Raw genomic sequence first — 25,075 nt, forward strand, 5'->3', positions numbered from 1 at the left:
ATTAAATGAAAATTTTGGAAATCCTATTCCAAAATAAGCATCTCAACATAAAAATAAACATACAAGTTTTGGAAACCCTATCCGATAATAAACACCTCAACATAGAAACAAGTGTAATATGTAGTGTTTCTACTTAGTACCTGCCTTTTATGCAAAACATAGTTGGTAGCAGAATTGGTACTATAATATAGAGTTACTATATTAAAAATGCATGGAACATAAAATAGCAATTGCACCAGATCTCGCAAAGGAAACGTCATAAGGCAGTAGCATATGGAAGAAAAGCATAGATGAAGAGAGATGTGATATGTTAAGTGGATAAATCTATGCTCTTTTCAAGAAAAATACATGGTACAAGTTGTTCTTTGACTTGCTAAAAGATGTTATGTGATCTAGATATTGGCTTCTTTGGAACTGTTTACTTTGTAGCTAATAAATAAATTTAGCTCTGTCATTTATTTGTAATATTACTCTAAACTAAAAGTTATTCAAACTCTTAGAGTTGTTCTACCAAATAATGTTTTAGTCTAACATCATTTATGAATCTACTTGGAAGTAATCTATGCTGAACGAAACACTTCTCAGAGGCCAATAACAAAAATAAAAGTGAAATTAGGCACAATGTTACATATCCTACTCATAATAGAAAATGCACTTGCTTGTTTGGCTTAAGTTATTCTCTTGTAAAAGGAATCAAATGCAAAATGAACGAAAAAAACCTTGGAGAAAGGCTTTGTAAATCCATTGCTCAAAGCCAATGTCTTATTATACCGTTCATTGTTCTCAGCCTAGATGTCACTAAATTCATCCAGAATGTGAAGCTTGTAGGTAATTGTGAGAGGTTCAAAGAACTTAGCATCCATATTATTCGTGGAAATAAGGGAATTGGCAACATAGACATGTGGGCTATTGTTGTTTCTATTTCTATTGTTTGTATTTTATCGTAGGGGGCTCAGTGCTCATCTTGACATTGTTGAGCAATGGAAAAGGTATGCATTTTCCATTTATTTCTTTATATTTTCCTTTGAGTCATAAATCCTTTACATTCTAAAATGGTAATATGTTAAAGAATTATGGTATAATTAAAGAGATTTGTGATTGATATAAAATAACTGATTATTGTCTTTTTCTATACAAAAAATGAAGGAAATGGAAAACCACTATTAGAGAGGAAAAGACAAAGCAGAAGCAATTGTTGTCCCTTCCCTAGGAAGCCGTATCCAGACAAGGAGATCAAGATCAGAGCACATAATCCAGGAGAAGAAAGGGAAAGCACAACATGAGCGCATGAAGATAAAATGATAAACTAGAAATCAAAGATAGAGTGAATCCCTTAGGATCCTTTGATCCTGAGGGATCATTGCTTCAGAACGTATCTGTACTATTGATATATCCGCCTGGCGATTATGAAAAGGGACAACTCTTGTAGCCTGGGGGGCATGTATTATCATTTTGTAGAACTTAATGTTGTGCTACTTTGATCATCGAATCTTGTTGGTTAAAACAGAGTATGATTGCTTGTAAACTTTTTATACATGATTAATACATAAATCAGTTGCTGTTCCATTCCTTCCTACTGAATTAGCCTGGTGGTGCTTCACTAGCGGCTAAGGGCCCGACCCTGGTGGATCCACTTGCTATCTGTACCATTATTTTACAGTTCCAGTCGTGTGATGGTTTGATTTACTTTTCATTTCCTTGAATCGCATTGCTTTACAGTTTCCTATCTTTACAAGTTCTAATACTTTATGGAAACATTTTATTTCATAAGTTGTGATTGATTCATGTTGCTATTCCCTTCCTATCATAATGAGATTATTATCCTTTACCACTTATATCATTATTCATTTCAGTTATAAAGCCTCATAGTTCATTACAGATTTTTTTTCATTTGGCTTTGCTGTTCATTTCCACTAAGATAACATTGCTATTCATTTCTATTAAGTTAGCATTGTTGTTCATTCATACTAGATACCTGTTATTTCTTTCCTGCAAGTATTTAGTTTTACTTTTAAGTATTTTGCAAAGAGCGTTTTAACTACATTTCTGTTAGCAGCATTAGTGATCTATCATTTCTAGTTAATTTCTTTCGTGTGAAGTGTAAGATCAACAACTGTAAAGGACATTGGCTATCGTTGTATAAGTTCTCAGATTATGGATCTTGTTTATATTTGATTTCATTTATATCAGTTGATAGAGGAAATGGAAAACCATTATTTGAGAGGAAAAGACAAAGTAGAAATGACCATATCCAACATCTGGTCGAGCTAAATCTGCCACAGGGATGAACATAGACGAGTACCCAACCTAATACATCAGACAGAGAAGAAAAACCAATCCAATAAACAAGGCAAAACAGATGGTAACAACCAAACAACCTCTAGCACAACCATCAAAATTGTTGCATAATCCACTATCTATAGCACCAAGGACAATTATGTCATTGACCACCATTGGAGCAGTGGCACGAGGTACCCTACAGTGTAAACAAACAACAACCAGACCCAAACAAAAATGCACATTGTCAAACACAAGATTTAAAGACTATACCTTAATGTAATAAAATTTTTAACCACATGAATTAAATGTAACAAGTTGTATGGGTTTTGAGTTGAGAAATAAAGTGTAGATTATGTTATTTCATTTTGGTTGTTGAACAGATCTCTATAGACACACATATAAGGCTAAAGGTGTTTATGTTGAAATTTGTGACCTACACTAATTTTATCATTGTATCATCAGAGGGGAGTTACCAATGATTCCTATGAGATTGTGAAAGCCAGTCATGGTTTAAAGCTGCAAAGGAAAGTCAAATATAACAGACACCAATTTGTTACTTCTTCTTTATATAAACTCTAGGAGATTTTTAGTTTATAGGGTATGTATTTGTAAGGAAATATCTTATCCTGAATAGAAAGGAGATACCTTCTTGTATTTATGTTAGTATTTAGAGGAACTATAATTAGATAGTGTGATTTTTATAAGATAAGTGAAAGAAGGAGTTAGATGTCAAGATATATTTTATATAGTTTAGTTATAATACTTAGGATAGAGAAGGAACAAGAACAAGAAGGAAAGAAGCCTCTTACCTGTATTTGACTTGCAAAAACAAAAAGAACTAGAACTAAACCCTTTGTTTTTTAGAATTTGTAAGGGAATAAATACATAAAGAGACTAAAACTAAGAACCCTTACTCTATATAGCTCTTCCTGATAACTCATGATTTTACCAAATATGAATAAAATGAATGCCAAGAACAATGATTTGAGGACACAAAAAACTAGTTGAGTTGAAGAAATTGTGTTACGTCAAATCTGTTACAAAATGAAAAAGGAATAGCTCTTCCTAATAACTCATATTTTTACCAACTTGGAATAAATGAATGCCAAGAACAATGATTTGAGGAAACAAAAAAATAGTTGGGTTGAAGAAACTGTGTTATGTCAAAGTTGTTAGAAAAATAAAAAGGAATAGCTCTCCATGATAACTCATATTTTTACCAACTAGGAATAAAATGAATGCCAAGAACAATCATTTGAGGACACAGGAAAATAGTTGGGTTGAAGAAACAGTGTTATGTCAAAGCTTTTACAAAAATAAAAGGGAATAACTCTTCCCGATAAATCATATTTTTACCAACTAGGAATAAAATGAATGGCAAGAACAATCATTTGAGGACACAAAATAATAGTTGGGTTGAAGAAACTGTTTTATGTCAAAGATGTTACTAAAATAAAAAGTAATATCTCTTCCTAATAACTCATAAAAATCATCTAAGAGTCAATAAAGAAGTTAAAATGCAAGAAAGGGTCAATGCCACTGTAACCTCAGATCCGACCCCTGCAATTCAATGTCTGACTACGATAATATCAATGCTTTAGACCTAATATTTTTTGATAGTCTGCAATAGGGCACTATTGAGGAGAAGTAAGCTTACAAGTGATTGAAAAAATACACTCCTATCATAAATAACATGTAACAATCCTTAGAAGGTCCTCAAAGCCTAGACAAATCAACCAAATAAAGCCCATAACCCCGCAAGAGAAATCTAGAAAGAATTTTTATGTTTGAATCCTCACTATTTCTTTCTATATTTCTTTTTTCTTTTTGTGAATTTAATTATTGCAAGCCTATTGTAGTATGAAATTTTGTGTGAAAACCCTTCCAATTATGAGTTTCAGATCCGAGATGTATTCAGTTACAATATATAAATAAAGCATTGATTGTTATTTCTCATTGACTGCAAAGGCCAATGAATTACCTTGTTTTCTAATACAATTTTTTAAAATCAGAATTTCGTGGTAACTATGTAGGTTGTTGCAGCCATGTCAAGAGTTTCTATTGCAAATTGTACAAGAAACATGAGGAGGTGAGGGGCGAGGGGGGCCTAACCTCAATCCAGTTCATTATATGAGGATAGGGGGGTGATGTGCATGCTCCTAATGCACCCAACAATGTCATTGAAAAGGACACTATGGTGGCAGATCATGTTATCCCCCCATCAACGACAGAGCCACCTTCAACCACAGTGCGAGGTGCAAGTTCAACAAATAAAATCAATTCCATTAGAGGTTGGAAAAAGCAAGACATATTAGTTGCAATTGATGACATCGAGTTTAACGGACATTCAATTTGTGCCTCTGCAAAAAAACATGGTATTGTTGCCTCTAACATACATTATTGGATAAATGGGTTGACTAATACAAAGTGTAGAGGGTCTATTATAGTTATGACTAAAGAGAAGGAGGACGAGGTGGTTGAGTGTTGTAAGGAGATGGCCCAATTGGGACATGGGTTAGAGCTTATACAACTAAAATCCAAGGTAGTTCAAATCTGTCAGGGGAGGCCAAATCCCTTCAAAGATGGGTTTCCTGATAAATAATGGTGGAGTGGGTTTAAATAAAGGCATCCAGACCTTGTGCTACATACAACTAAGGGCGTTGACAGAGACAAGGCTTCAAATCTACACCCTGCAACTGTGTCCAAGTTCTATAACACTCTTTTTACTGCATATGAGCAACACTCATATGCCCTAGTCCATATATGGAACTATTATGAAACATGCTTACAAGGAAATAAGTAATTGCGGTATGTAGGTAATTGCCAAGAGAGGGAGCATAAATGTGCCTAAGATTTTTCCTAAGAGCACGGAGTGAATCCGTATTCTTTGTTGTGTCAATGCAATTGGTTCTTCAATCCCAGGATTTTATCTATTCAAAGGTAAAACACAACTAAAAATCTATACACATAACTATTAACGAGATGCATGCATGGTTGCACATCCCCATCCATGGATGAAAAGGGAACTATTCCTGAATTGGCTTTGGCACTTTGTTGCATCTGTACTAGGTGGCATCACACCTGAAAATAAACACCTACTGATTTTATATGGACATGGAAGCCACATGGCTATGCAAACAATTGAGGAGTCCAACAATTTTGGCATTGAATTATTAACATTTCTCTCTCATACCACTCACAGATTGCAACCCCTTGATGTCAACGTGTTTGTACCTTTCAAGAACTATTTCAGGGTCAAGCGAGCTTTGTGGATAGTCAATAATCGAGGGGTGGAAGTAAAGAGGTTTGAGCTAGCTGAGCTTCCAAGCAAATCATTTAAAAGGGATCTCACACCTTCTAATATCAAGGCTAGATTTAGGAGGATTCATATATGTCCACTTAGTGTTGATGCTCTTATGTGTGATACTAGTTGTATCCAATAATTTTATGTGGAAGGTCAAGAAGTAAAGAACCTTCAAGGCCATGTTTGTGCCCAAGAAGATGTTGTTGTTGCTAAATGTATAATGTCCCTTTATGAAGGGCACTTATATGGTGTTGATGATGAACATGTGAGTGAGACACAGTTCAGTCATGAAACAACTGGCAATATGATGGATGATGTCACACCCACTGAACCACTTGCCAATTCTACATGTAATATTCCATATAAGGCAGTTCATGAAGTGAATGAGAATGAAAACTTGAATTCAAATGATAATGCAACATGATTAAATGATGAGAAATTGAGCATGCCAACCCATGTAATCCCACCATCATGGTTGGTAGAGGCCATGATGAATATCAACACATGTAATGTGTCTACCACCAATGTGGAAAGCATGGACATGCCTTCACAACCATCAGAGTTGAACACTGAACTTGATTATTTTGTGGACAATGGCTCACTAGAAGATGAGCCTATTCAGCATGAAGTACCTGAAGAAGCCAACAATGGGGGCCAATAAGTTGTACCGTAGGTTGAAATCCAAGTGTCAGGTCCTAGGGAGCATGGGGCAACAAATCAAAGAATACTTGGTGCATTCCTAAAGCTACCAGTAGAGAGAGTGAAGGCCTCATCAAGTCACTCAACATCAGATTGTCTTTGTTTGGGGAGGAGTTCATAGTTGCTCACATCTAAAGATTAGATGAAATTATTGTTTGAGTCTGAACGTAAAAAAAAATAAATTCAGGAATCTAAAAAGAGAAAGAAGGAGTTGGCCAAGGAAAGGAGAGTTACAAGGCTTGCAGCAGTAGAAGCTCGATTAAAAGAAAGTTGGAAAGACAAAAAGCAAGGGAAGATGAGGAACATCAAAAACAATTGGCAAGGCAACAGAGGCAGGCAAGAAAGGTTCAACAAGTGTTGGAAAGAGGAGTGATCCAAAATGGATCCAAAAAACCCTCTAAGTCTTCAAAAATAAAAAACTATCGCAAAGGATGAACCTTTAAAAATGGCGGATTACACTATCACAAAGGAAAAGCAAGAAGAAATGGTGAAAATAGAGTCTATCGGAGGCTTAAGCAACTTCGCACAGGAGCTATCAGATCTAGCCGATCAACAGTCCAGATCTAATCGGTGTATCGCAGTCGGAGGTGGCAAGAAAATTCCATTGGAGGTGGCCTTATGGGAAATCACAATAGCGATCAGCGTGATTAAACGAGGGTTGTTGATCTATGCGTGCAGATCAACGGTCCAGATCTACTCATGCCATCGCATCACCAATATACACATAGAAGGACTTACTGGGGCCCGAGGACTATGCAATATGTGATTGCGATATGTTGCATCGCAAAATCGCATCGCGATACTACAGAGGAGCGAGGCCAATACATATGCAACTAATGATAAAGCTAGACTCGACGAGTCTTATAGGTACAAATATATATATTTTGAGTTCCATAAAAAGGAGTTTTTCTATGTAAAGTCGTGTTTTCGTTAAATAAACGAAAAACAAAGTAAATGTGAATGAAGCGATAAAACGGACCTGAAAGGGTTTATACATGCAACGAGATATATTTTGAGTTCTGTAACAAGTGGGATTTTGGGCAGACCTTAGGTGGTAAGTGGTATTGGATGGGCTCCGCCCGAGCCCATACACTGGCCACCACATGGCTAGGCGTCAGAGAGAGAAAACCACCTTTTCGGGTGGTAATCTCCATGTGCATAAGCCACCCGAAATCGATAGCAACCGTTGGATCAAAGATCACATTGATCAATGGTGGACTTGTGATAGCACCCAAAGATGGATCCGAAAGGATTATAGGGCAGAATTGATAATATTTCAGGTCTGATAAAAGACAGTTTGACAGATTTTCCCGTGTTTTTGTGCATTTCTCTGTGTAAACAGAGAACGACTATTTTGGGGATTTTTAAGGTGATGATGGTCCCTTCCATTACAAAATAGGTGGCCACCATACCTAAAGACGTTATGCCATGATTGGTTAACACTCAATGGGGATTTGAACAGACAGAGGCGGGAAGCCAGAGAGCCCGAAAGGGAAAACAAACGGACAATTGTTGATTGGCTTAAAAGCCACTGAATGACAGAGATGGAGGCAAGCAGTGCTGAGACAGAGAGAAAATGGAGACAAAGAGTGAGAGAGAGAGTCTGTGTACTTAGAGAGACTTGAGGGATTCAAGTAAACAATTGTTGTTTTGTATCTATTGTGTTGAGACTCAAATTGAGCTCACTTTTGTAAAAATCTACTCTTGAAGACATAATAGAGAGGTCACCAGTGAAGTCTGGACTAGGAGATGTAGCTCAGGAGTTTTGGGTGAACTGCTTGATTATTTGCTATGATATGCATGTATCTGATATGTTTTTCTAACTACTTCATTGTCTGTATTATTCACAACCTTTTCGATCTGTTGAACTAAATAATATAGGATAATATTGCACACGAGTCTGTAAGACCTTAATATTAATCTAAGATCTCATTTCAGATCAAGTGGTATCATAGCTTTAGGTTTGCAAAGGTTAGACAAGCTTGTGCTAGATTTTTGAATGCTAACTAGGTCAAAGCTCAAACTAGGAGAAGGAGAACTTGTTGAGGCTAATCTAGAGATTGGAAGAGTCTACTCTTAGAGGAGAATGGCTGGAGAAGTCCCATTGGAATCAGAATCTCAATTCATGGACAGTTTTATGGCCATGCGAGCCATGGTGGAAGAGATGTATTGAGAATTTAAGAAGGGTCGAGGTGAAAGCACTTCAACACCCAAACAAGACAAAGGAGCAGAGGAACCTTCTCTAGATGCCCACCCAAAGGGAAAAGGGAAAGGGGAAAAGCTTCCTCCATCATCTCCTCCACCATCACCTCCATCACCCTCATCTCCTAGCCCTAAAAAGAAAAAGAAGAAAACATCTTTGATTAAATTAAGTGTAAAATTTGATTTTCCAATCTATGATGGAGAATTAAATGCAGAAAAGCTAGATAACTGGATTAGACATATTGATGTATATTACAGGGTGCAAAACATTGATTCAGAAAGGAGAAAGATTCAGCTGGCTAGCCTTCGCCTTGGAGGAACTGCACTAGTGTGGTGGGAAGGCAAGACACAAGCTGATATGAAGAGGCATGGTAATATTCTTTCTACTTGGAATGAATTTGTTTCTACCATTTAAAACCAATTCTATACACTAGATTATATGTAGCAAGCAATGATGAGTTGGCAAACTCTTCGCCAATTAAAGGGCCAAAGTGTACAAAGTTGTACCCAGGAATTTAGAAAAAGAGCTTTAACTCTAGGAATATCTCCAGACTCACCTGAAACTTTGTTGAAGTATATAGGTGGTCTGCATATCTATTTGAAGCACACCATTCTCATGTTTAATCCGACTAACCTAGATTATGTATCAGTTCAAGCTACACATCTAGAAGCTAGAGGTAAGAATGTGAACCCAGAGATTGGGGGATCGTCAAAACCCTCTGCAAGCAAGAACAAGGAAAAGAAGAAGCTGAAATGGAAAGAGAGGAAGACAAACGCTGTATAGAAGGACAAACCTTCATGCACTCACTACAAGAGGGATGGACACGATGATGAACACTGCTAGTCTTTGCATCCGGAGCTAAAACCTAAGAAGTTCGGTGGTAAGAAGAAGAAGGTTGCTACTGCTATTCATAAAGACTTGGGGTCAGACTCAGGTGATGAAACAATAGTCATAGCCACAGGTATAAAAGGTAAAAATTCTGAATCATCTACAAGTAATTCTACACAATCTATTCATAATGAAGATAATGAGAGGAAAAGATATGGGATTTTTCATATTAGAGTTATTTCCAAGCACCAAAAGATTGATATTTTATTTGATAGTGGTTCACAAGTAAACTTGATTTCTGAAACAATTGCAAAGAAGGTGGGCTTACTAACAACACCTCACAAGAAGCCATATCCCTTAGGTTGGGTATGTGATAAAGCAAAGCACAAGTGACTAGACAATGTAAACTTAGGTTTGCTATTGGGTCAACATTTGTGGATGAAGTTGAGTTAGATATAGTTCCCTTGGATATATGTGGTATTTTTTTAGGAAGTCCTTACTTGTATGATAGAAAAGCCATTTTCTATAGAGCTGAAAATAAGTATCAACTCACTAAAGATGGAATAGAATATATTGTAAAAGCTCATAAACTCAAAAATAACTACTCTCTCATAAACTCAGGGCAGATGAAAATAATTGTAAATTCATGCAAGCAATTTTTACTAATGGTTGTAAAGGAAAAGAACCCTGATAAAACCAATGTATTTGAGGGCTGTGATGCTAAACAGAAAGCTGATTTAGTTAAAGTTGTTTCAAAATATGATACTATTTCAAGAACCTAAATGTTTGCCACCAAAAAGGGAAATAGTACATGATATTCATTTGCAGCAAGATGCTCCATTGCCTAACATCGGAATGTACAGGTTATCTGCTTTAGAGAATGCAGAGATCAAGAAGCAGGTACAGGAGCTGCTCGATAAAGGGTTCATAAGACCAAGCACATCACCATGTGGATCTCCAATCGTACTTGTGAGAAAGAAAGATGGTTCATGGAGGATCTGCATTGATTACAGAGCACTGAATAAAATAATGATCAAGAACCATTATCCTCTTCCTTGCATTGATGATCTATTAGATCAGCTGAAAGAAGCAGTTTACTTTTCCAAGTTAGACTTGCATAATGGCTATCATCAGGTCAGAGTTGCATAACAAGATGCATGGAAGACTGCTTTCAAAACAAAGTAAGGGCTGTATGAATGGCTGGTTCTGCCTTTTGGCTTAAATAATGCTCCTGCCACTTTCATGAGAGTTATGAATGATGTACTCTAACCTTTTATTGATGATTTTGTAATTGTATATTTAGATGACATTCTTGTTTTCAGTAAAACATGGGAAGAACATTTGAAGCATGTAAAGTAGACTTTAGATGTTTTGAAAAGAGAAAATCTCTATGTGAAACTATCAAAATGTAAATTTTGCAAAACATATTCAAATTATTTGGGTCATATTGTAGGGGGTGGTGAATTGAAGATAGATCCCTCTAAGGTTGAAGTAATTGTGAACTGGCCTAAACCCAAATTTTCTACAGAAGTTAGGAGTTTCTTAGGAGCAACACAATATTGGAGTAAGTTTATTGTTAACTTTTCCTTGATTGTAGCTCCCTTGCATGCTTTAACATGATTGAACAAGGTGTTTCAGTGGGGAGGCAAACAATAGAAATCCTTTGACACCTTAAAAGAAAAAATTAGTACGACACCAGTACTACCACTGCCAAATATTCAATGGCCATTTGAGATTGAAACAGATTCCAGTGACTATTCCATGGGAGCAGTGTTGATGCAACACGGTAAACCCATATGCTATAATTTTGAGACATTTAATTTTGTAGTAGTTAATCATATGATAAAGAATTGTATGGTTTAGTACAGAGTGTGAAAAAGTGGAAACATTACCTAATGGGCAAGGAAACAATTATACATACAAATCATCAACCACTTCAATATTTTCACTCACAAACTAAATTGCAGCAATCAAGACTCTATAGGTGGATGGGTTTCCTACAACAATTTCATATTGTCATTAGATATAAGAAGGGCATACACAATAAGGTTGCAGATATGTTATCCAGACCAATCATAAATGCATCTACTATACTTAAGCATAACTTAGTATTGCATGAAAGCTACATTGAACAATATGCTCAAGATGTAGCTTTTAAAGATGTATATGCAACTTTAAGCCATGGAAAACAAGTAGAAGAATTGGATTATTATGTTAAGGACCAACTCTTATATCATTTGGGAAAGTTATGCATTCCTCAAACTGAAAGAGTTAACATAATCTAAGAAGCACATACTTCTCTAATATCAGGTCATTTTGGTGTAAGTAAAACAGTTGCAAAGGTTCTGTTATTGGCCAAGAATGCATGAAACAGTTTCTAGATATATTAAAGGGTGTACCATGTGCGCTACAAGAAAGCCCAGTAATATAAAATTAGGCTTGTACACTCCACTTCTAGTTCCTTATCATCCTTGGGAAAGTGTTTCCATGGACTTTGTTGGGGGATTGTCAAAATCTAGAAAAGGTCATGATTATTTATATGTTATTGTGGATAGGTTCAGAAAAATGTGTATTTTGATACCTTGTAACAAGCAGGTTACAGCTGAACAAACAATGAAGTTGTTCTTTCAGCATGTATGGGTTCATTTTGGGTTACCCACTTCTATTGTATCTGATCGAGATTCCCGATTTGTTGGGAAGTTTTGGTCAAGTCTATGGGAGTTTATGGACACCATATTGAAGAAGAGCGCAACATTTCATCCACAAACAAATGGTAAAACAGAGGTGGTCAATAGGAAAGTGATCCAGTTGCTCAAAGGCTATTGCAGCAAGCATCCCAAGCTTTGGGATGAACATTTGTGTTATGTGCAACATACTTACAATTGTGCCAAGAACTCTTCTAATCGTAGATCTCCTTTTGAAACTTGTTTTGGTTTTACACCAAAGTCTCCCTTGGATTTTGTCTTTAGTAAAGACATAGCAGTTGATAGACATAGTGATGTAGACAAAGCAACCAAGTTCATTGAACAAATTCAAGAAATTCACCTGGCAGTGCAAGAGCAACTGGAAAGAAGCCAGGCCAAGTACATGGCAAGGCATGACAAGCATTGAATTGAGCATAGCTTCCAAGTTTGTGATCAACTTTGGTTGTACATAAGCAAAGACAGAATGCAAGGTGAAGGTAAGAAGTTGAAACCAATAAGGTATGGGCATTACAAGATGCTTGAGAAAATTGGTGAAAATGCTTTTCGCCTTGATTTGCCAGCTTATATGCATATCTATTCAGTCATTAATGCAGAGAACTTGAGACTATATGAACCTTCATTGATTGAATATCCCAAGGAGAAAAGTCAGTTTCCTTCTATTGATGATTTGTTGCATGAATATCTCAATGACTTGCAGGAAGACACAGTTCTGGACAGGAAGGTGAGAACTACGCATAGAGGGGATGTTGAGTACCTAAGAATCAGACTCAAAGGTTCAAAACCATGAAGTTCAATATGGATAGAGATTGGACAAGTGAGGAAGCTGTATCCTCACTTGATCGACGCTTAAAAACCAACTTTTGGTGGGCCAAAATCTTTTTAGTTGGAAGGCATGATCCGAAATGGATCCAAAAAACCCTCTAAGTCTTCAAAAATAAAAAACTATCGCAAAGGATGAACCTTCAAAAATGGCGGATTACACTATCGCAAAGGAAAAGCAAGAATAAATGGTGAAAATAGAGTCTATCAGAGGCTTAAGCAACTTCGCACAGGATCCATCAAATCTGGCTGATCAACAATCCAGATCTAATCAGTGTATCGCAGTCAGAGGTGGCAAGCATAGTTCATAGGAGGTGGCCTTATGGGAAATCACGATAGCGACCAACGCGATTAAACGAGAGCCATTGATCTATGTGCGTAAATCAATGGTCCAGATCTACTCGCGCCATCACATCGCCAATTTACACACAAAAGGACTTACTAGGGCCCGAGGACTATGCAATATGCGATTGCGATATGTTGCATCACAAAATTGCATCACAAAACTACAGAGGAGTAGGGCCAATACATATGCAACTTGCAATAAAGCCGAACCTGATGGGTCTTATGGGTACAAATATATATATTTTGACTTCTGTAAAAAGGATTTTTTCTATGTAAATTCGCGTTTTAGTTAAATAAACGAAAAACAAAGGAAATGCGAATGGAGTGATAAAATGGACCCAAAAGGGTTTATACATGCAGCGATATATATTTTGAGTTCTGTGACGAGTGGGATTTTGGGTGGGCCTCAGGCAGTAAGCAGTATTGGACGGGCTCCGCCTGAGCTCATACACTGGCGGCCACATGGCTAGGCACTAGAGAGAAAAAACCACCTTTTCGGGCAGGTAATCTTCGTGCGCATAAGCCACCCGAAATCGATAGCAACCATTGGATCAATGATCACATCGATCAATGGTGGACTTGCGATAGCACCCAAAGATAGATCCGAAAGGATTATAGGGTGGAATTGATAATATTTCAAGTCCGATAAATGGCAGTTTGGCGGATTTTCCGGTGTTTTTGTGCATTTCTCTGTGTAAGTAGAGAATGACTATTTTTGGGATTTCAAAGGTGGCGATGGTCCCTTCCATTAAAAAATAGGTGGCCACTATACCTGAAGACGTTATACCATGATTGGTTAACACTCAGAGGGGATTTGAGTGGACAAAGGCGGGAAGCTAGAGAGCCCAAAAGGGAAAATGAACAAACAAGTGCCGATTGGCTTAAAATCCACTAAATGATAGAGATAGAGGAAAGAAGTGCTGAGACAAAGAGAAAATGGAGACAGAGAGCGAGAGAGAGAATCTGTGTACTCAGAGAGACTTGAGGGATTCAAGTAAACTCCTACTGTTTTGTATCTATTGTGTTGAGACTCAAATTAAGCTCACTTTTGTAAAACTCTGCTCTTGAAGACATAATAGAGAGGTCACCACTGAAGGTTAGGCCAGGAGATGTGGCCTAGGAGTTTTAGGTGAACTCGATTATTTGTTGTGTTATGCATGTATCTGTTATGTTTTTCTAACTACTTCATTGTCTATATTATTCGCAATCTTTTCGATCCGTTACACTAAGTAATATAGGCTAATCCTGCACATGAGTCTGTAATACCTTAATATTAATCTAAGATCTCATTTCAAATCAAGGAGGAGGGGTGACAAGCAGAGAAGTCTATGGTCTAAGCCAGTTTGAGGAAAATAGGATGATGTCCAACATGTTGGACCATATTGCAGAGCACACATTATCATACCAAGACTTGATTAACATCCAAGTGCCCCACTATGAGCGAGTGGTTGTGCCCACCTCATATATCCCTAATAGTGCAAGTTTAAATCCTAACTGTGTTTATATGACACTTGCACTCAGTGCTGGGGTTAGTAACACAAATGTACACTTGGGCTACTTAGTCCCTCCATGGCTACAAGGAGCAAATTGGAGTCAATCATATGGTCACATTCAGGCACATCCTAATCAACCAATATTGGGTAGTCTACCATTCTTGGGTCAAGCAGGACACTCAACAATTTGGGGCAATGCAAGAAATGGAGGCCATCAAGCATAGGGGTGGCATGAATTATTTTTTGTAAGCACATCGCAATGTGAATTTTGTAAGGATGTATTATGTTGGTTTGTTTCATAGTAGAATATAAACTTCTACAAAATTAAGGATTATCAAGTTCATCAGATTGAGGATTGCAAATGATAAAAATACCATTCTCTTCTACATAGCTACATCTAGTTTTACTTGATTTGAGAATATTTGTTATGATCTATAGATAATTGAACTTTATTGGAATAATTTAATCAAGTTAGATCAACTGAATTCAAGAATCTGAACTCTAATGAATTTGAATTGGAATTACGATCTGAAAATTATTTTTATTTCGATGTGAAGATCCAACTACAACAAGTATGACCAGGATAATCATTTAATTTGGTAACTATATGATGAAAGGAAACATAATAAAGAAGGAAAAGAAGTTAACATAAATCACAAGTAATTATCAATAAAAGAGGAATCAAACCCTAATACCTACATGCATTGATTTCTCAACAAGGCTTAGTATAGGAAGCCATCAAGTATCCCCAAGTCAGACCATTGTTGGTAATACTTCAGAACTTATTTTTGTTGATGGTTTAAGGAGACTTATTGATTGTCTAATTAAATAATGGGAGTTTGATGAAGATAAGGATGATCTTGGCTTCGTCAGGAAGCATGTAGAATAGGAAGCTGATCTCAATTGCAATTCACAAAGGAGATATGAACATGGGATAACCCCCAATCAAGAAGACAATAAAGAGATCAAGAGTACAAGTGGGAAGGAAGAAGACAAAACTGACACCAATAAGCAAGAATAAGAAGATACTAATAACCAGTGAGAAACTGAGCATGAGGGGATTCAACAAGAGACAAAGAGATATGTAATATGTATCCTGTGGAAAATCTCTGTTCCTATTTCAAGAGAGGTTATATATTGCACATATAAAGATAAAAAATTATCACACTATAATTAGGATCATTATGAACATATTCACTGTTGAATAATAGGTAGAAGCTTCATTGTAGCTCTTTCGACCATGGGGACCCTTAGTATTATTGACCAGTTTCTTTTTCAAAGGAAGGATCTTCCTAGGAGCATGTGGTTAAGAAGTGCAATGGAAACCAGTCTTGTGTTTGCTTACAGAGGGAGTAAACAAAATAATTACTTTGTTCCCACTAATGGAAATTCAAGAGAAAATAATAAAAAGAAAAGATCAATCGAATCTATTTTGAAATAACATTGTAAAGGAAATAGAACTAAATGAAGTTTGGACTGCGTAGATGCAATATTTATAAATGTACTCACGTATCTAACTGTAAATCTGATAAATGTATAAGAACTGATCAAGAAATGAAGTCAAAAGATATATTTTCATAACATTTGTTCACTTCTAAATTGAGAAATTTGACTTGCACACTAAACTACATGAACTAAAAAAAGAAATCTCATATTCTCTAATAAACCAGTTTGGGAATGATATTCCTTTCTTAGAAAGCTGCAGATACGATCAACCCAAATTCACTTTAGATTATCAATCAAATAATATCTCTGGAAAAACGCATGAAAACTGAATGAAATCCCAACAAGTGGTGGGCATTGTCATGAGGCCAGTGAGGAACATTTGTTCACTTCTAAAATGAGAAATTTGAAGTCATGTCATGTTCATAATACCTTGAAACAATGGCAGATGCAACAATGTCAGACACTATCCCTAAATACCAAGCTAATGAACAAGTTTTTAGAGATAATCCTGAGATCTATTTATAGCTAGATTCACATACTATGTAACCTAAAGGTGATGGAAAATGGGACAAAAAGAAGAGTTACTCAACAAAATCAAAGGGTTGAGAGACATGATATTATTAATATTGATTGTCAATCAAAAAATGGTAACCCCAAACCCAAAAAACTCATTGAAAACCCACAACCCACAACCCAGAAAACTGAAAACCCACACAAAACCCAGACAGTTGAAGCTAAATTTCAGAAAATTACCCAAAACCCACAAAACCCAAAACCCAAACAGCTGAAGGTGTTTAAAAACAAAAGCAGAACAAAGGCACAATCATCCATTTTGGCTAAATGTGTTTAAAAACATAGGTATATAGGTTGGTAGGACAGTGTCCTACCTTCCAGTTGTCATTTCATGGACTTTCTCCATGCCAGCAAGCCACAAGAACCCCACATGCTCCAAAAACCATAGCTTAGACTGCAAATCATATAACGGCCTACAAGACAACATCAAACATTGTTAGACTTCCCCAAACCTACAAACAACAAATAAAATTCAACCAAAAAGCTCATAAATTTACATAAAAACTTGGAAAAACCCTTCGGAGCATGAAACAACCATATCCAACATCAGGCCGAGCTAAATCTTCCATAGGGACGAACATAGACGAATACCCAACCCAATACACCAGACGAGGAAGAAAAACCAGCCCAATAAACAAGACAAAATGGATGATAACAACCGAACAACCTCTAGCACAACCATCAAAACTGCTCCATAACCCACTATCCGTAGCACCAAGGAAAGTTATGGCAGTGACCGCCATTGGAGCAGTGGCGCATAAGTACCCTACAACATAAACGAACAATAACTAGACCCAAATAGAAATGCACAATGTCAAACACAAGCTTCAAAGACTAAACCCTAACATATACCAAACACTACCTAAACCTGTTGAACTAGTTACCATGTACGGTGGACAAGTGGACGCATGCAGCCACCACATGTTGTACGAGAATGAGGCATGAATTTTTGGTGTTATTGTGGTCTGAGGTGGAGGGGTTAGTGCACTAGTGGCTCTCCCCTATATATTTTTATTGATATTTAAAAAATGTTGACAAACTTTCTTACATTACACCTACACATCTCCCCTATACTGGGTTGTAGAGGCAATTTGATGAAAAGGGCATAACTATTTTTGAAATAAATCTCAACCTTGATCTGTAACAAGTACTAAGAATATTCTAAAATATTATATGGAGGTTAAATCCTACAATCCACTTAACAATTATTGATAATTAGCACAACCTTATAATTCAAACAATTTGATGAAAATGGCATAACTATTTTTGAAATAAATCTCAATCTTTGATCTATAACTAGTACTAAGAATATTCTAAAATATTATATGAAGGTTAAATCCTACAATCCACTTAACAATTATTGATAACTAGCACAACCATATAATTTAAATCGCTGGTAAACTTGTTAAAACACTTATCTCTTTAGACATCTCACATTACTAGATTGAAAGAAGCATATAAAATAACTAAATTATAACTTTATTGTAAATTATTCTAATTGTTAATTACAAAAAAAAATATATGACTTCATCATTTATACTGTTAAAAGGACATGTGATAAAAATTTTAACCATGAAGATTCATGGTCACTTTACCATGGAGTTCTTAACTTGTAAATATGCATTATTACAATACTATGGGTTAATACCATGGTTTACCAATCCCACATGCCCAAAAAACATAATTAATGTTCAAGAATTTTTTTAATTAATTACACAGAAAATGCATAATAAATCTCAACCGTTGATATATGAATACTACTATGGAAGTTAAACTTATTATTGTTTCGAGAGGCACTCTACAACCCAATATAGAGTAAATAAGTAATAGTTATAAGTTAAAACACATTTTACGTTATAAGTTAAAATAATCATTCTGTAACCATATTTAAATTTAATTAATAAGCACATAAAAACTTTAATACTTATAATAAACTTACTATGTAAGAATATTTTTAACCATGGATATTCACCCCAACTTTACCATACATATTATTACTTATAAATAGGCTTTGTTACAATACCATGGGCTGATTCCATGTCTCATCAATACCACATGCCCAAAGACCATCTCTCATTTCACAATCAAATTATTTTATTTAAATTTAATTTATAATATTTTTTTAATTGAATCTAAAAACAAAAAGATTATAATTGTTTTTGAGATATTTTTTTTTCCAAAGAAAAAATCGGTAACCTTTTATTTAAAAAATGAAAAGTTACACATTGCAGATGCATTAAGCATTTCTGTATTAGCCCATAGGACTCAAGTGCTTTCGTACCCAATGCAACGTTAAAAAATAATGTGCACTAGAATAAGAATAAGAGAAAGAGAGAAAGAAGGGGGGAAGGGCAGAAAAACTGAAAACCGGTAGTGAGTAATGGACTCACCCCCGGTAGTGAGTAATGGACTCACCCTTCAAGTTTTTCTCCCCTTTTTCTTTTCGACCTTGCGCCACTCACCTTGAGTTGGCTCGATCGAAGCTATGACTAACTGTGTAACTTGAAGTGTCTGAGTGATGATGCCTTTTGGTCCCTCCCATATTCAGAAACTCGTTTGCCTTCTCTCCCTGATTTGTGTGGAACTGTGTGGCCTTGTTATCTGGTGTGGTTCCCTTCTGGGTCTCCATTCCTTGAGGGAAATTGTTTTTGAGATATATCTAAACCCTCTATCACATTAAGATATATAAGATATAAATAGTAACTATAAATTACAATCCACTTTACCATGTAAATTAAAGTAATAATTTTGTAACCACATTTAAATTTCATTAATAAGAACATAAAAACTTAATACTTACAATATAAAAAGACTTTTAACCATGGATATTCACCCCAAATTTACCGTAGATATTATTAACTTTGTTACAATACCAATATCATGGCTCATCAATACCACATGCCCAAAAACCATCTCTCATTTCACAATCAAAATATGTTATAAATATATATTTTTTCAATTTAATTTTATAACATTTTTGCATGGACTAGGTCAAATTATATAAAAATAAAGATAAAAGTAAAAAAATGAAATTATTAATTAAAATTATTAATAATTAACAATTAAACCAACTTAGATCCATCTTGACTCTGAATATATCATTCTCCCAAAGGGATAGAATCTCTTTAAGTTTAATCATTTCTTGAAGTTTTTCACTAAAAAGGAGGTTTGCACCTCCAGAAATTTGATATCTCCACTTTTAATAGATCAAGAGTTAAGATGGGTCTAGGTTGATTAATATAATTAAACTAAAATTCTGAAAGTTTGTTACAAAATAAACACACCTGTGGACGTTTTGGAAACACTAATATATATATATATATATATATATATATATATATATATATATATATATATATATATATATTCAACCATCACACTTGATTTAATTCTCACTCAACTACTTTGAATTTTAAAATTTAACCATCTTAAAATAAATCCCAACTAACAAAATTTGACATTGTATTCAAAATAGTTATTTATAATTTATAACAAAACTTTTCACAATTCCAAGAAAAATAAAAATCCATCCTTGATGTATTCTAGTAAAACCCTTTAATATTTGACTTGATATTCAAAATACTTATTTATAGCTTATCACAAAACTCTTAGAAATTAAAAAGTGAATAAAAAATCAAATCCTTAACTTATAACAAAACTATTATTCCAATAAAACCCGTTAAAATCAACCATTAACATTTGACTTCATATTCAAAATAGTTAACAAAACTCTTTGAAATAAAAAAGTAAATAGAAAATCAATCCTTAACTTATAACAAAACTATTATTCCAGTAAAACCAGTTAAAATCAATCAACCATTAACATTTGACTTTATATTCAAAATATTTATTTATCACTTATCATACTATTCCAAAAACATAAAATAAAAAAACTTATAGTTAAGATCTCGCATAAAACTTTTAAAGTGACCATGAACTCTGGAAAGAGGTATCCCTTAGTTTTAAGGAATTTATTCCGTGGATAGGGGTCTTTGGTAGAGAAGTTATAATGTTTAACATTATGATCGGATAAAAACCAAAATAAAATAAAATAGATAAATTAATAATAATTATCAATAAAACATTTTAACTAGTTAAAATTAATGAAACTAAAATTAAAAATAAAATAACATAAAAATAATAATTATCATTTTAATTAATAATTAAACAAGCTTAAATTCATTATAACTTTGGAATAAAATAACATAAAAGTAATAATTATCATTTTAATTAATAATTAAACAAGATTAAATTCATTTTAACTTTGGATCTATTAAGTGTGAAAAGGGATCAAATCTCTTTAATATGAAAATAGTTTTTGGAATAAAAAGAAATTTGATTTTTTAATGAGAAAATGGCGTTTGGAATAAAAAGAAATTTGATTTTTTATGAGAAATTCTTCGGCGTAAATCACATAATATTACATTTTTGGACGCATTTCGAACCAACCAATGTGGTTCATCCTCACGACAAGTTCACACTGGTTGGTTCGAAACGGGTCAACCAATATAATATTATATGATTTACCCATAAAAATTTCTGAGAAACTTAATATAAATCACAAAGCCTCAATTCAACGAAAGAAATTTGATCCTTTAAAATGAATGTAACCTGGTCACCAATTAATTTGTAGTCAATGTTTGAATCCCCAATTAATTTGTATTCAATGTTTGAATCCCCATTAGAATCTGGCCTACATCAGCAATCCGTGGCGGCAGGGATCAACCAATAGGAAAGACACTCTAACCCCTATTTAATGAAACGGCCTCTTGCTTTCATTTTGCATAGACGCTTCTCCTTTTCACATGTATAGCAACACCGAGTCTTTTCTGTGGTGGCAGGTTCGAGTCACGATAGTGACATCAATGGCCCCGAAGGCAGAGAAGAGGCCCATGGCTGGGAAAAAGCCCTTGACATCAATGGTCCCGAAGGCAGAGAAGAGGGCCATGGCTGGGAAAAAGCCCTTGGTGGGGAATTCCCCTTCAACAGAAAAGATGTCTTCGAAGTTGGAGAATAAGGTAGTAAAGGAAGGAGACAAAAAGAGCAAGAAGCACAAGAAAAGTGTGGAGACGTACAAGATCTATCTCTTCAAGGTTCTGAAGCAGGTCCATCCGGATATGGGTATTTCCAGCAATGCCATGGGAATCATGAACAGTTTTATCAATGATTTATCTGAGAAATTGGCGAACGAGGCATGAGAAATTCTTCCGCGTAAATCACATAATATTACATTTTTCGAGGCATTTGGAACCAACCAATGTGGTTCATCCTCAAGACAAGTTCACACTGGTTGGTTCGAAATGGGTCAACCAATGTAATATTATGTGATTTACCCCGAATTTTTTTTGAGAAACTTGATATAGATCACAGAAGGCTCAATTCAACAAGAGAAATTTGATCCCTTTAAAATGAATGTAAGCTAGTGACCAATTAATTTGTAGTCAAAGTTTGAATGCCCGTTAAAATCTGGCCTACATCAGCAATCCGTGGCGCCAGGGATCAGCCAATAGGAAAGACACTCCAACCCCTATTTAATGAAACGGCCTCCTGCTTTCATTTTGCATAGACGCTTCTCCTTTTCACAGGTATAGCAACACCGAGTCTTTTCTGTGGTGGCAGGTTCGAGTCACGATAGTGACATCAATGGCCCCGAAGGCAGAGAAGAGGCCCATGGCTGGGAAAAAGCCCTTGACATCAATGGTCCCGAAGGCAGAGAAGAGGCCCATGGCTGGGAATTCCCCTTCAACAGAAAAGCTGTCTTCGAAGTTGGAGAATAAGGTAGTAGAGGAAGGAGACAAAAAGAGCACAAGAAAAATGTGGAGACCTACAAGATCTATCTCTTCAAGGTTCTGAAGCAGGTCCATCCGGAAATGGGTATTTCCAGCAACGCCATGGGAATCATGAACAGTTTTATCAATGATTTATTTGAGAAATTGGCAAGCGAGGCATCCAGACTCTCTCGCCTCAGCAAGAAACCAACTATTACTTCCCGGGAGATCCAGACAGCCGCAAGACTCGTTCTTCCAGGGGAGCTCGCCAAGCACGCTGTGTATGAGGGTACTAAGGCCGTTACAAAATTCACCAGCGCTTAGATTCCGGTCCTCTTTCGACGATTTCTTTTAAATAGGTGTAGGGAATCGCATTCTGGTCTGTCTGCATCACAATTTTTGCATTTTCTCATTTTCGATTCTTTTTTCTTTTGTGAGACTCCGAAATGGATTCTTATTCTCAGTCTTCGTCTCTTGAATTGCTCTTGAATTGAGCTTTCACATGTTCCTTTAAAGATTTGAAGCCAATATAATAAATTTATTACTGTTTACCTGAAAAACTTGTAGTATCTTTCCTTGATATACAGAATCGGAACATGTAGCATATGTTGTTAAGTCGTGCGTATCAAGGCCCATCCATTACAGTATTGTTGGGGTTACAGTGGAGAACTGTAAGAGGATTGGTATGGTGATCGGCATCCATTTCCTTTTTTTTAATCCTAAATAGTAATACGAAACCATGCTTGTTAATCTCAGTACTCTAGTTGCTCAGAAGCTTCGATAATTGGAAGAAATGCATGCATTCAATATGATTCGGAGGTTCTGCGGGTGACGGACAAAAGTGATTGTAATTTGATTCATATTTTAAGTTGATTTGGAGATCTCAAAAATTTTATCTTTCTTAATATTCAATAAATCTAAATTTAAAATAAATTTTAGATTTATATCACTGCCAAAAAAAATCTTTCATAACATTGCCCTAACTATGCTTCTTTGTGTTCTTTGTAAGCTCCCGTTGACTTGTGAATTCGCAGTGTATTTAACCATTGTAAGAGAGAGAATGGTATCTTGCATTGCTCAATATCAGTGGTATGGAAAGTAGCAACTTTGAATGGTCAATGGGGTTATATGTATAGAGGGTGGAAACATTTGGGTTGAAGAATCTATATTGAGATGTATAGAATCACGTGACACTCTCAGCAGAAGTGTTTATCGCCGATTCTTAGCGATGGAACTTTGGCCAATTGGCATACAGACATTTTGCTAGAAGTCTATACGCTCTTATACAATTCAATATATTGAATTTAGAAATTCTACCTGGCCAACTACAGAGAGTTCGCCCAAGCGGAGCCCTCGAATTAGAGGTACACCTACGTGGTAAAAAATGATTAGGTTGAGGAGGATGAAAATTGAAAGATGTGTTTGGTTAAATTTTTTTAGCCAAACTCATCATAGGGACACAAAACACCTATCGGGTAGCTATTTAATCATAATGAAATGTTTAACTTAATAAAAATATTGTTAATAATCTTAAATAATTCATAACATATTGTGCAGAAAGATTTTACAGTTCACTATCGTTGTTGGTTTTGAACAGCTAACCATGTTTTACCTTCTTGACACAAAAATTCTAATCTTCAAGAAAATAATCATCAATATCAACAGTTCCAAGAAAATAAGCATCGATATGAATAGTTTGGATGTAAAAATCATGGCGATTTTTTCCCTAATTTAGTGTTTTAATTATAAAGTCATGATATTAAACTATGAAAGAAAATTACAAAAACATGATATTAAAAGCAAATAAATAATTTTTGAAAAATTCTAATCTCCAAGAAAATAATTATAGATATCGATAGTTTGGATGTAAAAATTCTAGAGATTTTTTCTTAATTTAGTGTTTGAATTATGAAGGATGATATTGGAAAAAACTATAGAAATATGGTATTAAGGAAAATAAATGTTTTGAAAGATTCCAGAAGGTACTTGAGATATATTTAGTGTTAACATCTTATTACACGAAAAATTTGAGAAAAATTAATGGCCCTTTGTGTAGCCATGATTTGACCCATGTACCTTAACTGCGAGGACAGACAAGTGATACGACTCATACCATCACCATTTTTTGCATGCTTTTTGCCTTTTTACTAACTAACCTTTGACATCAATTGTTCAAGATCTAGCACTGGTCTTCTTTGTAGCACGATTCTCCCTATATATACAATTCAACTAACCAGTTAGTGGACGCAAATTTTCCTCATGTGAAACCTCTTATTCTTTTTATTTCTTAATAGCCCACTTTTACACTTGAAGAAGCGGCTCCCTTTTCTAAATCCCACGAGCTTCTAATTCTAGTTTAGTTGAGATTCTCATTCTAGTGATCCCAATTTTTCAAATTGATAAAAATGGCTTCGAGCATGGAGAAGGTGAATAGAATGAAGACCGTCTCTGATTATCATGTGATGATGCTACTATCTCTTGGTCATGGCCACCTAATTCCATTCATGCACCTTGCCAGGAAACTCACCACTCAGGGCTTCACAGTGACCTTCGTTGTCACATTTCATCACAAGTCTTCTCCGAAGAAGAAGGTGGAGGCTGTGTGGGGGACC

The 25,075-nt window shown here is 35.4% G+C and overlaps 1 protein-coding gene across 1 annotated transcript; it reads left to right on the forward strand.

Annotated features, from left to right (window-relative positions):
- Positions 1-21,509: 21,509 nt before the first annotated feature.
- Positions 21,510-22,824, forward strand: LOC149147414 (histone H2B.8-like). The gene is made up of 2 exons (XM_089445430.1): positions 21,510-21,756; positions 22,498-22,824. The coding sequence occupies exons 1-2, from the start codon at positions 21,561-21,563 to the stop codon at positions 22,785-22,787; spliced, it is 486 nt and encodes a 161-aa protein (XP_089301556.1). The 5' UTR covers positions 21,510-21,560; the 3' UTR covers positions 22,788-22,824.
- The last annotated feature ends 2,251 nt before the right edge of the window (positions 22,825-25,075 follow it).

The sequence above is a fragment of the Pinus tabuliformis genome, chromosome 9 (assembly GCF_031772625.1).
Source record: "Pinus tabuliformis cultivar Carrire ecotype Pingquan chromosome 9, CPIR1, whole genome shotgun sequence".
In the NCBI taxonomy this organism is placed as follows: Eukaryota; Viridiplantae; Streptophyta; class Pinopsida; order Pinales; family Pinaceae; genus Pinus; species Pinus tabuliformis.

Bases quoted from the DNA above. Each gene is read 5' to 3' on its own strand.
- LOC149147414 (XM_089445430.1), top strand. From the start codon at position 21,561: ATGGCCCCGAAGGCAGAGAAGAGGCCCATGGCTGGGAAAAAGCCCTTG. The intron at 21,757-22,497 runs GTGTGGAGACGT...GGAGACAAAAAG, and splicing joins GAGCAAGAAGCACAAGAAAA to AGCACAAGAAAAATGTGGAG.